Source organism: Melopsittacus undulatus, chromosome 7 (assembly GCF_012275295.1).
Source record: "Melopsittacus undulatus isolate bMelUnd1 chromosome 7, bMelUnd1.mat.Z, whole genome shotgun sequence".
Classification (NCBI taxonomy): domain Eukaryota; kingdom Metazoa; phylum Chordata; class Aves; order Psittaciformes; family Psittaculidae; genus Melopsittacus; species Melopsittacus undulatus.
The window spans coordinates 43,864,468-43,882,335 of record NC_047533.1 but is presented as its reverse complement, the minus strand read 5'-3'; the positions used below and the strand labels follow the sequence as shown (position 1 = coordinate 43,882,335).

General features: G+C 36.7%; 1 protein-coding gene across 2 annotated transcripts in view; it reads left to right on the top strand.

Moving 5' to 3' along the window:
- Positions 1–17,868, top strand: part of GLRB (glycine receptor beta) — a 44,637-nt gene that overhangs the window by 19,207 nt on the left and 7,562 nt on the right. Inside the window, exons 4-8 of one of the 2 annotated variants that reach the window (XM_005148930.4) lie at positions 1,382–1,611; positions 2,495–2,577; positions 5,229–5,369; positions 8,780–8,932; positions 14,717–15,009. In XM_005148930.4, coding sequence (XP_005148987.1) covers positions 1,382–1,611; positions 2,495–2,577; positions 5,229–5,369; positions 8,780–8,932; positions 14,717–15,009 — 900 coding nt within the window. The remainder of the gene's footprint in view (positions 1–1,381; positions 1,612–2,494; positions 2,578–5,228; positions 5,370–8,779; positions 8,933–14,716; positions 15,010–17,868) is intronic. The other variant, XM_005148931.4, reaches the window with a different exon arrangement.

Sequence of the window (17,868 nt, the reverse complement as noted above, 5' to 3'; positions counted from 1 at the left end):
TAACTACAACAGATGAGAACTCACATTGTATCAGCAGAAAAATGTGAAAGAGGTCATTAACATGTAAAATAAACAACTTTATAAAATTATCCTGATATGCAAATCCATTGACAAACAAAAATATATTGAGAACTTTCACCCATATTTTTCTAACATTTTGCTATAAATTTAAAGCAATAGCAGTGTTTTCACTGCTGTGAAAGACACAGCCCTTTCTCTGGATGCTTTGTACCTAATGACAGGAGAAAACAGAACACACCACAGAAGACAACTAGGAAGACTGCAGATACATAGAAGTTATCTTACACATAGAATTTTGGTTTATTTGTAGGACTTTCCTTATTTCATTTCAACAATAAATACCTGCAACACTAAATACCTAACAATAATCCCCAGCAATATCTTTATTCCTTTTCTGTATGCAATCTGCCTTGTTTACATATACATTAAAAAGAGGCACTGGCTTAAATGTAAAAAGCAAAAAGACTTAGAGGTAAGACTGAAAAATCATAACTGACATACTGGGTCAGATTTTTCCTTTGGATACGCAAAGCTTTCCCTAAGGATAGAACACATGCAGGTATCATTCTGCCCTGAGACACATGCTACTTCAATTCCCAAAGGCAAAATCAGGTTCTCCTTGAGCATGACTCTGCTACTGTCCATCCTTGAGCAAGAGTCCTGCAGAATACAGAAGGAAGTTTTCACTGTGTGAAGCCTTGATTTTGTCTCTGTTTAAGGCCTATTCTTTTCCTGCTTTCATACATACTGCCTTGGTACTTGTGTTGCAAGCTGGTATCAGTTTTCCTTAGTTACTAAAATAGTTCCAAATCAGTTACAAAGTCTGAAGCCATATTCCGGGTGTGTATTGTAAAACCTGTTATCTATCTACCTGGTCTATTTCCTGCTTTTATAGTGTGATATTTTGCTATCAGTGTGCCACTTAACCAAATTGAGAATAAGATGGAATTTATACTCACAAGATATCCTCATTGAAGTGATATCATGCCTACTGCCTGCAGCAATTTCATGTAGTCAAGCTATGGCCTCCCTCTGCCCTGCTGCATGTTTTTCTCTATGCCTAGGTAAAAGGGGACTACTATCGAAGGGATGCAAAAATTATTCCGGGGGTCAATTTGGTCCTTTTGAAAAAAAGAAAATTATGATGTTCAAAACATGAGTGAGACATAATGTATCTGTAGTAAAACCTATTAAACTTAACACTTATTAACATTGTTTGAATAGTAATTATTATATTTGTGTAGAAAATATCAGGGCATAAATTGTTTTTCTCTTCAGAGTCCAATAGAATGATTTTCTTTCTCCATGGTTTTTTGGCTAGACTTGGGCTAGTCTAATATTTATTTATTCTTCCCATTAGGATTACAGAGTCAACATCTTTCTAAGACAGAAGTGGAATGACCCCAGACTCAAACTTCCCAATGACTGGAGAGGTTCAGATACACTGACAGTGGATCCAACTATGTTTAAATGTCTCTGGAAGCCAGACTTATTCTTTGCAAATGAAAAGAATGCCAACTTCCATGATGTCACACAAGAAAATATCCTTCTTTTTATATTTCGAGATGGAGATGTCCTAGTCAGCATGAGGTATTTTATTGACCTATTTCTACTCCTCTTTTAAGATATATCAGATATATATGCTGCTTTAGACTTAGTAGTATAATACAGTTTATGAATAATATTTCAATTTATATGACAGTTTGTAAACAATACCACAGTAAATTAAATGTGTGTAAAGAAATCAGATTAAGATATTTTAAAGCATGTCATTTGATAGCATAGCAGGCACTAGAAATTTGAAATGTAAGTAGGCTATCTGAAGTAAAGCCTTTAGCAATATCATATAATTTGCACATCCTTGAACTCGAATTTCTACGTCAGCCAAAGAAAGTGGTGGTTACTTAGTCATGATAGAGTGTGTGCAGCTTAGCCATGGCACTCCTTGCTGCAGGATGTGGTGCATGATTAAAGTAAAAAGCAGCTGGAAGCAAAGCAGGTTATTGGGCAGGAAAAAAATCTTTCAAGGTTCTTTAAATACAGAAGCATCACTTCCAGTTTAGGAAGTCCATGAGGTGTAACTACTGGGAGGCTGCTGGATATCTAGCACAATATTATTCCTGGTTGCTGTAGTCTCATATTCTTCTTCAAGAGTCTGCCACTGGCCACTGCTGAAGACAGGACCCTCTTTTGTATGAACCTTTGGTTTGGTTAGTCTTATGACCTATACGTATTTCGTCATATATTAGTAGGTCTCTTATTTGTGAACTGCTATATGTTTAAAGCTCTGTATAAAAATTGATTCTCAGACTAACAGAGAGAGCTCGATTTTAAACTGTTACTTATCATACCTTTATTTTTTTCTGCTATTTTAGAAGCTGAAAATCAAATACCTGAATTTTGTTTTCTTTCTGCCGTCTACTGTTTGCATGGCAGCTCACACTGTTTTTAAATTCTGTTTCTGTGTTTTCAGATTGTCTATTACTCTATCATGCCCTTTGGACTTGACGTTGTTTCCTATGGATACACAGCGCTGCAAGATGCAATTGGAAAGCTGTAAGTAAATCAATCTATGCATAAAACCAGTTGCCTTCTAGGCATGTGTGAGAATCAAACAAAAAATGATCAATTCTGTATTGTTCATGTCAACATTTTAAATGAAAATAATCTTGAAAAGAATCTTCACTGGTTCCTAGCAACATAGATTTCCCTATCAAAAATGTTTTTTATGGTTATGGCACCATGCACTCTGTTTTTAGCTTTTGCTATCAAACATAATGACAACTGATGAGTTTTACAGAAACTTCTGCAGTAAAGTTACTAAAATGGAAACACACATCATTTGGGAAAAAGAATCCATGGTTTCCCCAAGTAGTTTTAACTTCACAGCCTGTGCTGCTCTGTAGGTTGTTGGGGACCAATTTATCCCCTTGAATTTAGAATGCATTGCATTGTTTGAAACTCTTTTGATATGATGCTGAAGGAAAAGTACATGATGCCAATGCATTAGTATGAAACCTTTTGAAAGTGGTTTCAAGATGTATTGTAGATATTGTCAGGTGTCTGTCCTTTACCAGTCTGGTCTCTAATTGATTTGATCTTACAAAGGGGCAGCCAGGTCTCATCTGTGAAGGGCTTCATGCCATGCTGGAAGTTGCAGCCAGAATGTTTCTGAAAACAATCTGTTTTCCTGCACACAAGTAGAAGGGTGCCTACACAAGTACAGCCTTTTCCCAGCACTGATCCCTGGTGATTCCACTTTCATGGCAATTCAGTTTTCCTGAGTAAGGACAAATGTGAAGCAGAGAGAAGGAAGGTGGCTTGCTCCAGCCCATTCCTGCTATAATACAAAAACTTCGTGAAGTTGTTAATCCACCAAATCTGGTGGGGAAAAGGAGGGTAGGGAAGGCAAGACAAATGTGAAGAAAGAGGAAGTTTAATCAAAGCTGAGCAGGACATCCCAGTAGAAGCAAGGGTAATAATAATATCAGAGCTTTACAATTTAGTTTCTGATTGCCAGCATTTACCTTTAGAATCGTGGTATGTCCGTAGCAGTTTAGCCCATCACTAATATATATATATATATATATACATTAGCTGAAGTAAACTCTTACAGTAAACGCCAATAAGTTTGGGGTTAAACTGGAATTAAGCAGTAATACTAATGGAATAATTACTCAAAAAAAATCTCAATAACTTCATTTAAACAACTTTTAATTGTTAATTTAACAATGACAGTTTAACAACTTTCTCTCTCCGTGCTAAACTGATATATTCAAATTCAGGAGGAATTTCTTCCTTTAGAAACACAGTGTGTACTAAGTTTTCTTCTATCTTTTAATTCAGTTGTCAAAAGTAAGAATTTTGTCAAAAATAAGAACCCTCCAGTTCCAACAGTGCTTTCCCTGTTAGCCATTGACAGTTTAATTTTACTTAAGTTATTTTCAAATCAATATTTTGTTTCTAGTTGCTAGATTTTCAAAATAAAAAAAGACCACCAGCTTTTGCTAGGCTTTTCTCTTATCTACAGTTATGATACCCAGTGCTACACATTCCATATAGACAAAATTTTCACTGTCCAGTAATTGTTATCATAAAGGATCTTGATAGACTTGTGATTTGGTGTATGTTGTAAGGGGGCAAGATTTATTTTATGAATGAAGCATTAAAACAGCAAATTATATTTTTTGTATTATTTTCCTTCATGGGGCTTTGACAAACTCTGATTTTTATTAAGTTTTTCTGAATCTTAGAGAAGCTTATGAACATTTCACATTTTTTTGTCACAGCTGTTTTTCAGAGGTTAAACCCCCCCACTGTCTAATGCCTCTAGGAAAAGAATAGTTCTTTAAACTTCTGTTAGAGACTGAAATGCATTCCAACTCCATCTTCTTCATGTTTCCCCATATTTGTTTCCATTTAACACACAGTATCTCTGTTTGAATTCATTTAATCCTTAATAAACAGAAGGTAGCATAAAAAAGCCATGTAAAATCATTATTATTTTATCCCTATTTAATCAATATTGCTTTATGCCTAAATACTGTGAGCCTAACTTTCACTGCCTTTAGCTTGGTGATGTTGGATATATCATGATTTAGACACTCAGATGTGTGCTGAAGTCTGTCGATACTCAGGGGATGATGAAGGCACTGAACTGATTTCAGTGGGACTACACATCTACTTAAATTCCTGGTCAACTAGTTCCTGAATGGCAGTGCTTTCATGAACCAAGGCCTTTAATCTCAACAACTAAGCAGAAAGGTTGTTTTACACACAAAAAAAGATTCATCACAGTAATTGAGTTGTTAAATTCTTTTGAAGTTACTAGGACTTGTGAGTGCTGTTAAAGTTCAATATATTTTTCATGCTTTGCTGAAGGAGAGTTTGAATGAATAGGGAGGCTTCAAAGCTGTGGAGAATAGAGCTTTGCTTTCTTTGTTTGAACAGTAAGTATTGTAGCAAACACCTTTTAATCAGTGTAATATTGCAGATAATGTAATGTTTCATCCATCAAGTTCTAATTTAGGCCTACATTAAAAATAAAAAAAAAGTAGATTATTATTTCATTTTTGTATTCATTTTTTTAATAGGAAATAAAAAGTAAAAGAGTGAAAGAAATATTATGCTTTTATGCTAGATTTCCTTACAGAGTTTACTCTGAGAGAGTTCTTTAAACAACTGTTATTCTTCTTTTGTTCTTGTAGTTGGTTACACAACTGATGACTTACGGTTTATCTGGCAGTCTGGAGATCCTGTACAGCTAGAGAAAATTGCTCTGCCTCAGTTTGATATTAAAAAGGAGGATATTGAATACGGTAACTGTACCAAGTACTATAAAGGCACAGGTAGGTAATAAAAATTATTTCCTTGGTAAAAAACTCAAAGCTTTCTTCAATTGCTGTTCATAGTTAATGATTAATATTCCAGTTCGTGTCTTACATTTCATGTGATAAAATAGATTAACTAGCAAGTAGTTCATATAATAGTAACTGTCATATGTGATTACTGCAAACTAATTAGAATATGGAAACATCTAGGTTGAAGATGAGATTGTTTGTCTTGGTTTTGCTTGCATGTCTTGTGTTCTTACTGTCACTGAGGTATTTCTATAATCCCAATACCTATTTATGCTTGTGTCTAACTTTTCTGAAAGGATATTCACACTGAATTATGCCAGTTGGAGTAAAGTAGGATAATTTTGGTTTTCTAGTTCAACTTTTATTACAGAAGTGGATAGTGATAAAGTATAACTTCAAATGCTTCACCCTGTAGGTTCTTCTCTTCAGTATTGTGGAAAGTTTGTCATTATAGAAAGCTGCTTACAATCCTCAGCCCTGTATTAATTTAATCATATAATTATTTTCTGAATGTAGGCACAAATTTATCCAATGGTTTCTGTACTCTGGCTTTTAATGACATAAAAATTATTAATTTTGAAATAAAAAATGTCTCAAAAATATCTTTTTTTCTTTTCTACTTTGACTGATTCCTGCCTATAATTATACCCAAACTACTCACATATTGTGGCAACTACAAGAGACTTTCTACAACAGAAATCAGCAGAGTATATTTTAGTCAGTGCTTTTGCATCATATGAATAAATCTTCCATTAAAACTCAATGAAGATGGCTTTGGTGCCACATCTTTTGAGGATCCTGTCCAAGTTTCTCATTGGCTATTCAGCTGAAGTTGAGGGTCTATTACTCGCAGTTGTTCCTAAGCTAGATCCCAAGTCTGAAGAGATCTCAAGTAACCTTAGCAGATCTCAGAGCTAAGGGATTTAACTTGAAAATTATAATGAAAACTGAAATAGGGCTTGTTTTTTTACTGCAAAATGAGTGAGTTCTTAGCCTAGCTCCATAGTTCAGCATGTCAGGTGATATACAATTTGTAAATAATAAGAAATTATCTCTCATTAGGAAAGTTTTGCATTTGTGAAAACAACCAACAACTGGCAATGACTGCATTAAATCTAGGTTAGGATATTGCAGAAGCTTGTTTATCAGTAAGAAATATTTTATTCTTAATTAAACAATGAATTAACTGAAAGAAATAGGCTACAAATTAGTGAAAAATTAAAGGAATGCATCTTTCAATTCCCCAGAAAAATATAAATAGGAAAATTGGAAAACTTATTTTTCCCCTGTATTTGAGGGGAAAACCAAAACACTTACTCAGAATTGCTTCTTGTTACTGAAGTTTATCGTGATCATTTTGAGTTTTGCCCTAAATCTAAAATTAAACATGTAAAAAATCTGAAGATATTTTACGCATTTTAGAAGCCTTAAAGAAAATAATTGTACATTTTATTATTAAACAGGAAAAAAAATCAGGAGTGTTCTCTCAAGTTTAAGCACCTTGTGACCACAAGTTGAAATGACACTGTACTCAGTAAAATGGTTGCATTTTGTGTATATATGTATGTGATTTGAATATTAAAGGAGGAACATGAAAGAGCCATCAGAGGAGTGGAGTAACAATTCTTTTATTGCAAATTCTGTTTTTGTTTAAAAATTAAGAACATCCGTGTTAATCTCATAATCAAGACTGGAATTAGTACTTCATTAATGTGAATAGAATATTTTAGTACTATGAAGTATTTTAAGAGTTTTTTTTCAGTAGTCAGCAGTTGTTTCATTTACTGTAAATTCTTACATTGAAAGTATTTTAAAAAGCAGGTTTTGCACACAGTTAAAATTAATTCTGCTAAGGATTTTGTCAGGTAATCAACAGGCAAATATTCAAAATTATGGCTTATAGAAGAGATTCCTGCCAATTTCAAAGCACTTAATCTTTACTTACTTTTTGCATCAACTGACATTTTATCATACTTACCTAAGAAGAAAGAGGGTCAACAAATTTGGGGTGACTTTTTGTGGCAAAAAGTTGAATATTTAAATTTGAAAATTGCCTATTCTTTGTTTACCAGTATGTGGGACAGAAGCAATAAGTCCTTGCAGGCTGAATGGTGAAGCAATAGATACTGTTCTCTGCCTGATGAATAATTATTCAAAGACATATAGAATGCATTTCCAGTCTAAAACATAATGATTTTGAAGATCATCCCTCATTTGAAAATAAAACATAAATGTATCTGGAAACAATTCAGAAATTATAGAGGAAAGTTTACCAGACAAAAGACCATAGAACAGAACAGAACAGAACAGAACAGAACAGAATAGAATAGAATAGAATAGAATAGAATGAACTATGAAATACCATTTGGTATAGCCTTTTACACAAGGAACTGTCTCCTTAATTTTGTTTTTTTGGGCTATTGTGTGCCCAAACAGCCCTTTTAAGATGACTTATCACTTTATGGCACTTAGTTGATAACATTTAGAAGAGAAATAGACATATTTTTGACAGATTCTATCTTCTAAATCAGCTTTGTGCCAACTTTATTTACAGATACTTACCTGAATTTTGAAGTTGTAATAAAACACAGGAATGTCTTTTTCTTGTGATAGAATAGTTTATGACATTGTTTTTGCAATGTCAGTTCTGCTAATTGAATAAAAATATGAACAGAATTTGTTTTCTGGTTATCAGACTTCCTGATCCATCTGTTACCTCCAGTAAAACCTCTATTGTCTGCAGCTTTTTATTTTTTTATTGAATTCATCTTAACAGATACCTTGGGAAATGTTTGTGTGCTTTAAATCCTTGTTTTAAAACATTTGAGGCAGTATTCCTTGTTTTCAAAATTTACGGTGTTTTTAGAGTCTTTTTGAATTTTAAAAGACTGCACCAATTTTAGAAGTCTCCTATACCAACTTTCAATACTGGGGGAGTATCTGCTTAGAGTCACATTCAGATCACCTCTTTCCATTCTGAACTTTCTACACTAATATTTCTTTATTCCATCTTTTGCACTTATTAATGCTAAGTAGGCTTTTCAGATGAGCTTCAGCTAGTATGACTGCCAGACCCCATTTATTTTATCTGGACTGCATCTTGAGGCCAACATCAAGATGAGGGTCACTTTAACTGCCTGTTACTGATGCGCTGTGAAAAGGCAGAGGGTGCCTTACAGAGCACAAAGAGTAGTATATGCCTGACTACACTTGGTGGTTATACAGATGTTTTACAGTGTTTTGAACTTTTTTTTTTTCCAAATTGAACTCTTTGCCATTATAAAGAAAATCAAGTAATTGAGCTTTTGCTCTTACATAGAAAAAGGCCTGGAAGATACGGATCGGAAGAGGTTGACCTGCAAAGCACATTATATATTAATGCATTTATTTCTTTAAAGGTTATTACACTTGTGTAGAAGTAATCTTCACTTTAAGAAGACAAGTTGGATTTTACATGATGGGTGTTTATGCTCCTACACTGCTAATTGTTGTTCTGTCCTGGCTGTCATTTTGGATCAATCCTGATGCAAGTGCTGCAAGAGTCCCACTGGGTAACCTGCGTTTACGCATACTGTCACAATCCACTTTAATACCATTGAGTCATTCTCAGTTGCTTTGACAACATGACACTGGGCACTGAAAGCAACTTCACTTCCATTATCTGCTCATCACTTTCACTGAAACGTCCTCATTCCTAGTCCTGTAAAATCCACCTCCTCACTAAGACTTCACTTGATAATGGTTACAGTGCTTGTGTAATAAGCACACTGTCTCTGCTCCTCTCAATCCAGATAAAAACATCTCATCCATGTATGGGTGATGCTGCAGACACTGTGGCAATATGCAGATTATAGGAATTTGAACAATTGAATAATGACTTAGAAAGGAGGATGATGAGCAAGAGTCTAAATAGCTACTTCTTAAAGCAGTTTTTCTGAAGATAAATAGAAACAGAGTGATGTCTGGAAAAGAATTAGCATCCTTTTTACCTGATTAGTTTTATTTCATTAGAGACTCAGTTCATGAGAGTACTTCAGGCTTGTGTGTTTGTGCTGCTCAGTACAACACAGTAGGCAGGCCCTTCACTTATTATGAAATAGTAGGACACAGAGTTAATCAAAACAATATTATCTTGACTAATTGGATTAAACGTGGGACTCCAGCTCTGGGGTGGCCAAACCTGCTGACCGCAAGAGTTCAGTGAAATGCAGAGCTGGGCTCTTGCATCCTGACACTCCTATTTGGATTCCTTTCCCCATGCCATGACCTCCCCTTCCCCATGCCCTGGCACTCCCACCTCCCCAAGTCCATACTTTCCAAATCATTTCCACATCCCAGGAGGTTCAGCACAGCTTTTGTCAGACCCCAGTGATGCAGTTTCAGAGTCCCTCCAGCCACCCGACTTACTCAGAAACATCTCCCCCCCACTTGAACCTCTGCACCTCCACAGGACATGACTCCTGTGCAGCCTCAAGTGCATGAACGTGTGTCAATAAGCATTGGAACCCTTGGAGTCAGGACTTGCTACATCATCTGATAGCTGAAATTGGTGTGTTGAGAGCCAGCTGGAGCAGATACGATGCCAAGTTTTGTTAGGTGGAAAAGCATCCACGTACCTCCTGGCTTGAGCCCCATTGCTCCAGTCTCAGGTTATATACCATGCCTCTCTCTCCTGTGGTATGACAGGCAAAATAAAATGATAGCCATAAATCCCCCACAGTTTAAGAAAGTTGTGAAGGTTCTTGAATGCATCCAAAGCAAGCTGGTGAAAGGGCCAGAAGGCATGTTCTATGAGAAGGACTTTGGGCTGGTCTGGTTTGGAGAAAAGGAGGCTGAGGGGTGACCCCATTGCTCTCTACAGCTTCCTGAGAAGTGAAGAGGGAGGTGTCTCTTCTCCCTGGTATCCAGTGACAGGACACATGTAAATGGCTGAAAGCTGCACCAGGGGAGGTTCAGACTGGGCATTAGGAAGCATTTTGGTGCTCAAGCACTGGAATAGGGTTCCTAGAGAGGTCATTAAGGCCCCAAGCCTGTCAATATTTCAGAGGCAAATGGATAATGCCCTTTACAATATGTTTCAGTTTATGGTAAGCCCTGAACTGGTCAGGCAGTTGGACTAGATGATCATTATAGGTCCCTTCCAACTGAAATAGTCTCGTCAATTTTAAAATCTGGAGAACCATGACTGGAGTGCTATTTGTGGCTTGTGAGCTGCAGCGGGCTACCTTGCTGTACCTAAATGTAACAAAACCATTGTGTTTATTGTATCTTTTTTCTAGGGGTCTATTTTAGAATACAAGTCAGCTTTTTTTGCCTCTTTTTTTTTTCCTGTTCTGTGGACCTTTACAGATATTAATAGTCACCTGGGGAGGAGTCACAATCTGTATTAATTTGATAGCAAGTAACAAATGAAATCTCTAACCTTGAAAAGTAGCAAGGATATGTTCCATAATGTGAAACATAATACAGTGTAAGGAAAAAAAAGTTTGGGGAAAATGTAGCATGCATTAAATTAGAAAGATGATAGAAACACAAACTGGAAATACTTTCACACAGTGAGCTCCAATATGATCAAAACCTGAGCTTTTATAATCCTGTACTTCAAAGAGCCAACCAGACAGGCTTATTAATTATATATTAAATTTAAAAGAGGCATAGTGCTGATTTATGTAACATGGATGTCTTTGTGACTAAACATGCATGCTTATTTATTGTTTATTTGCTTCATTTATTATAAGTGTTTATTGGTTCTTTTTCTGTATTAGCATTTCTGCAATAATGCATTTTCAACAATACTAACCATTGGCCTGGTTATGTGGCTTTTCCTGAATCCCCAGACAAGAAAAGACCTCTAAATCTCACCATCCTTTAATCATGAGTTGTTATCTAGTAACGCAAGTTGTTAAGATTGTCACTGTGGTAAGATTTATGTTTCTGCAGTTTGCAGGAGAGCAGCAAGCTAACTCTTCTAGCTACATACATCCTTGAAGGGAGCTGACCTTGAAATTTAACAAGATTAACAGTTGTTGTGTGTAAAGTGAATGACACCTAATCCCAAGCGTTCCCAATGGCCCCTGCACTCTCAATGGCTAGATACAGATCTCATCAGATGAGAAGCTACTTCATTTACTTACAAATATCTTAATGCAATTGTACATAGACTTAAGTACAGTGGGCTACTGCTCCCCATGGCAAGGCATCCCAAAAGCTTCCAGGTGATTTAGGAATACAAGACACTCAGAAAGTCAGTATGTTAGTGGCCTAACAGGGTGGAGCATTAATCCAGGGTGCAGGCAGGGGTACAGGAGGTAGCAGAAAGCTTGGATTGGTGATATATTCCCCACTTATAAAGGACAGCTAGCTCTGCAGCAGACATGCCTCCCCCATCACTCCTGTCCTTAGATCTGTCTTACTTCTAGATGTTTCATTCTATAATCTTGCAACAAATGTAGAGTCTCAAAGGAAAAAAATAAAGATATATGCTAAAACTGTAGTATGAATAAGGTTTAGCCAGATTTTGTATTTTAGTTCGTGAAGTTTAATGGCATAACATGTTAGAGAGATCAAATTATAAGGAAGACAGAATATTATTTTTTTCAATACCATTAGTGAGATGAAGTCAGACATTTTTAAAGCAGTAATATAAACCAGATAATATTTTTTTATATATACAGTGCATAATTCACCTGTGGAATTCACTGCCAAGAGATAGTGCTGAGGCTAGAGAGTTTGATGGATTCAGAAAAGGGAGATTTATTTATCTGGCAGCTTGTGCTGAAGTACTTTGCTGGACTGGCACTTTCAGATATTATCCACATGTAACCTAGGTAGTATATTTAAAATAGTAGCTCTCTACAGTCATGTTTTAGTCTGGGAGTTAACCAACCTCACTGATAAACTAAACTTTTCCATTGAGAAGGATGCCACACTAGGGGCAAAAATATAGAGATATTTCCTAGAAATGCTTACACTCCCTTTACTTTGCAAGTATGGAGAAAGAAGCTCTGTCCCTTCTCTTTAAAGCTTCCTGAGAAGAAAAGGGGGAATTTTTTGTCCCTTTATTTTTATTTTTAATAAATAATCTTGCAGTTTATTTGTTCATTCTCCTCACTCATGTTTGAGCCTTGAGCTTTGGACTGTGTTAGGTAGGTATCTAGTGTAGCTGCTGCCAGATGTGTGACTTACAACTCTGGTGCTAGGGTCTCTGAGGCCATACTAACCCTGGTCTGGCAGCAAAGAATTGTTTACTAGAATATTTTTGTACTCCTGTCTCCCTTCATTGTTACCTTGAAAACCTAGAAGTTTCTCAGACTCTGAGAATAAACTTTCTGTCCTAGGAATCCAGACAAGTGGAAATTAACATCAGGTCACCACAACCTCAGTTGCTCTACTGAGCAAATAGATGAAAGATCCACTAACATCTTTTCTGCTGGTAAAAATTTTAAGTTAGTTTTGTAGGATTAAATCCAAGACTTCAAGGTCTACTATTTTAAACTCTACAAGGTGATTGTACAATTTTTTTCAGGACCAGGCATGATAATGGTACTCACATATTAAGATAGTGAACACTATTAAAATTAGTGGGGAAAAAAATATAATATCCAAGATGTTGAGCCAATCCTTATCATTACATAATTTGGTTATTAAGGGTAAGGGTAGAGGCTGCCTTTCAAAAGTCTAGCATAGACATGCATGTACTTGGTACAGTACACTGATAGGGAATGTACAGCAAGCTGGGCCTAAGCAGAGGTATCCTACGTATGTTAAGAGGCAGTACAGCCTTGTTTGTACTTGTTATTGTAGTTCCTTATGATCCATAATTAGTGTTCATCCCCAGACAGCTGGTGTTGGTCAGTGAAAATAAGTTTTCTAAAAAAGGGACTATTCTGTGCTTTCTATCCTTACAGGAATGTGTGTACTTGGATGCTTCAGATACAGTGCATGAAACATAAGCCAGAGCAGACAATGAATATTGTCTGTTCAGTATTCGCCATGTCATTCTGATCTAACACATCTGGCAATTCTGTTATCCCAGTGGACCAAAAAAAAACCAAAAAAAACCAAACCAAATAAAGTATCATATCAATCTCATTAAAATCCAAATGGAAACAGTAGCAATAGAATGATGTTTTATGATCAATTAGAATTGAATACTTTTATCAGCCAGTACAGATACTTTCAATTTTAGTAATATTTTCACATCCTCAGTTACTTAAAATGGATCTGAAGAAAATTATCTTCTATGAATTACAAAACTTTTCAGGCTTTGAATAGCATGTCAGAAACATAAGAAACATAATTGAGACTATCTCATTCTGACAATATTTTCTATAGACATCAATTACATTTCATGAAGCTGCCCACTCATAACTAAAGATTTTTATCATTAACTTTCACAAAACCAAAATGGAACTAAGTTTTCCCCACACTGCAGCCATTTCTAAAGTTATCTTTTTCCAAATGTAGCTGTTCTTGCTACTGTTTCCATTTCATAGCAGCCTGTGGGGAATCTTGCTGTGAGATCAGACTTCTGTTTTGTCTCTTGTGATGTGAATATTTGGAAGCCTTGTTAGAAGAAATGTTTGTTGAAACCCAGTTTGATGATGAGTGTGACCTTTCAACAGCCTTTGCAGATATGTTGGTTTTATCATTATAAGGGCTTCCTGAAATGCCTTTTATCTAGAAAGCTTCCTCTAGATCCTTGAAGGAAGGGAATGATGGTAGGCCCTCAGTCATCTCTGTATTTTTATCTTCACAGTGAATTGGGAACACAGACTTTTAATGTGCTGTTACAGCTTTGCTTTTCAGTAAAAGCTTCCCTTTCATCTAAGGCTTCATAGCGCACTTGTGGACAGGTCATGCAGAGAGTCACTCCTGCTGTAGCACAGTTCAGATTTCTGGGACAACGGTAGTGTAATTTAAGGGACTTGGGAGTCTTTTGGTTTAAGTATCATGTACTTCTCTTCCACCTTCCCAGACTTAGATGCATGTTGTAAGATAAGTCTTTGGAAGGCCCTTTTCACACCTGTGTGATGTGTGATAGGGCAGGAAAACCACGTCAACCAATTTAGCGTCATTTATTTATTTCTTTGTTTTTAAAATTAAGGTACTCATTATTAATAATTCATTATTAACTGAAAATCCTACCTAAGTATTCAGTCTAACTTGTTCATTAACTGAAGGCATGTGCACTTCGCATTTCTGCTGCACCAACCACATTGTGAAGTCCCATTCCTGTTACAAAACATCATTCAGTATTGTCTGTTTCAGAGAGCACAGCCAGTGGCAGTAAGTGTAAGCTTTCTTTAATCAATACTTTGTTTTTCTTCTCATAGGTATTTTCTCAGTGCTGAGCTTGGCATCTGAATGTACCACTCTTGCTGCTGAACTTCCCAAAGTGTCTTATGTGAAGGCCTTAGATGTCTGGCTGATTGTTTGCCTTCTCTTTGGGTTTGCATCCCTGGTGGAGTATGCTGTGGTTCAGGTAATGCTAAACAATCCAAAGAGAATTGAAGCTGAAAAAGCAAAGATTGCCAAGGCAGAGCAAGCGGAAGGGAAGGGTGGAAATGCTGCCAAGAAGAACACTGTGAATGGTACAGGGACTCCTGTCCACATCAGCACTTTACAGGTAGGAGCTGTGAAGCTGTATATCAGCATTATCTTCTATTAATTCAATTCCAGGAACATAGTGTCTTAACAGTTTTAGATAGTGCTTAACCTTGGAAGTAGCCAAGACATTACAAACATACTGGTAATTAATGGCCAGCAATCTGACCAATTGGTCCCTAACAATTTGAGGTCATATGTACTAAATGAAAAATTTGCCTTTTAATACCCTAGCACCATGGTTGATGCTGAGCTTCAAGTAAATAAAGTAGCAAGCCAATTTACAGTTGGTATTCCTCTCATCACAAATAGCAGCTGTCAAACAGTAACTATTCAGAGGACAGGACTCTAAGTCAGTATTTGCTGAGAGCATACTCAAATAACACCCCTCTCATTGCTTTCCCTGGGGATGGCCACAGCTGCACCGCATTGCATGTCAAGCATCTCTGAAGACAGAGATCCAGAAGTCTTGGCATCTGTAAACAAAAGACAGGTCTGTTTGTCTGTCAAACCATTCCTGCATTTCTGTTATTGTCAGAGCTTAGGGTTAAATTGGTCAGATGTCTTTATATGGATAAATATGAGATGTACATGTTCGCTTATGCCAGTTTTCCATCATGTTGCCAAATTCCTGGTGTTGTAAAACCCCTTTTTTGTGCTCAAAGAGTTATCAGACATCCCAAGCCAACTGCCTTTGGTCATAAGTGATATTTAATTGACATTTATGCTGCAGGAGAAAACACATTATGCTACAATATGTGAAAGATTAATTTGGCTTATAGTTTTCAGTGACTCAGCAATTTCGATGTATAAAATAAAGCTATTAGGCCAGATCCAAGAGATAATATTGGTAGTGTACAATGTGACCTTAAGATTTCTTTAAGGAGAGAACAATTTATGCCAGAATGGCAGAAACCCTGTCGTAGTATAGTTCTGACATTGCCTCATAACTAATTACCCCCAGTCCAGAGGAGCTGATGATATTGCAGGGTGGTGCATTTAACTACCATGATTCTCACCTGGTAGCAGTCTCTGGGGAGCTGTTTTGGCTGGCAACCAGGCTCAATTTAGAGCAACCCAATAACTTCTTTGATTTGTGTCACAAGTAATTCCCTAAGCCCAGGCAATATGGGAACTGAGTAGAAAGAAGTTTTGCTTCCACTGAACTGAATGTGATATTTTTGTGTTCAGCAATTTCCACGTCCCAAATTCAGGTGTTTCTGGGGACAAAATAGTTGCAGCAGTCCAGAAGAGCAGCATAAAAACTGTTTATTCCTATTTCAAGTAATTAACAAGTGTAAGCGTTCAGTTTGATCAACAACAAGATTAACAAAAAACTACACTTTTTCAGTAGTGTGAACAAACCCAGATTGCTAAATTGCTGACCCTCCTCATTGTGTACACCCTTTAAGGGGCTTATTGTCATTATCATAGCCTTAAGGAGAATAAAATGATAGCTTTTATTGCCTATGCTATCCTTTTAACACTTTTTTTCTCAAGAATTCAAGTTTGGTGTACAGTGCATTCTAAGACTTACAGGAAAGGGAGTTACTGCCCACAGAAATTAAGCAATGCTCCCCATAAATGATATCTAATGGTAGGCTGAAGGTTTTGGGGATTCAGACCTCAGTCAGCCTTCCAAGAACTTAAAGTGTCTCCCCTCCAAGATCTTGCATTGTCAGCTCCAGCATCTCATGTTTGACCTGCACATTTAAGGGTTTTCCAATTTGTTATCAGAGACCTTTAACATTCCAATATCTATAATCTGTGCAACAATAATCTGCATTGGATTTGTATGGAGTCATTGGTATGGGTATGTGTAGCTTCTGATGATATTCATACAGAGACTTACAAAACATTTGTTTACCAAGACGTATTAGATATAGGTATTCATTGCTGTAAAAGCTGGCTGAGTGGTCACTTCGCCTCATGACTAGTGATTCAGTTTGGATCCAGCCACCTGCTTTGAAATACAGCCTACCCAAGGATGGACATCCTGGGCTGGTAATTACTGGGAAGGTCAGGGTAAGACATAAAAAAGTCCCAGACTGATGAATCATTTGACACTGGGATGTGGTAGGACTATATATAAATATTTATATTTATAGATTTTAGATATATGAATGCTATAAATCTGCCCAGCTGAAAACCCTCTCTCTGAACCAGCTACCATGCAGGAGTACTTTCAAAGTTCTCAGCCCTGGAGAAACCTGTACTTAACTCCTAAATCAGAAAAGATCTAAATCTTCCAGTAGCTCTGACTCCTAATCCAGAACTAGTCCTGCCCCACAAAATTTGGTTTGTTTCCATACAGACCTAGTAATGATCAAGTAGAGAATGCATTTGTCATATGGCAAGTATGCAGGGGAGGGAAACATTAATGAAACAGGTAATGGAAAAAAACTCTTTTGAAAGGCATAAAGAATACGAAACAAAAAGAGGCCAGAGTGCTGTCCCGGAACTTCAGGAGCTGTTTCTCATCAGGCTTGTGTAGGATGGTGTGTGAGGAGAGAACAAATACTGTGCTAAATGTCTGGAAATACTTAGGCAAACCAATGTATAGCTTTAGGAGGAAAGCACAACTTAGAACTGCATTCCTGCAATGAGTGTACATCCTGTAGAAATGTTTGAGAAAGTTCTCTTTCCACACAGGAGGTGATGATAAGGCAAAAGTTACTGAGAGTGTAGCTGTAAATTTCACCATAACTAGGCTTGAAACAGTGTATAAACCAGATGGGACTCAATGGAAAAGCCAACAGGAAAGACCTGAAAGCAGAAAACTCTGAGTGAGAAAAAACAGACCATGAATAATTGCATTTATAAGTGTTTCTCCAGCTTAAATGAAGCACTTATTATGAGACATTAAACGAATGGTGCTGAT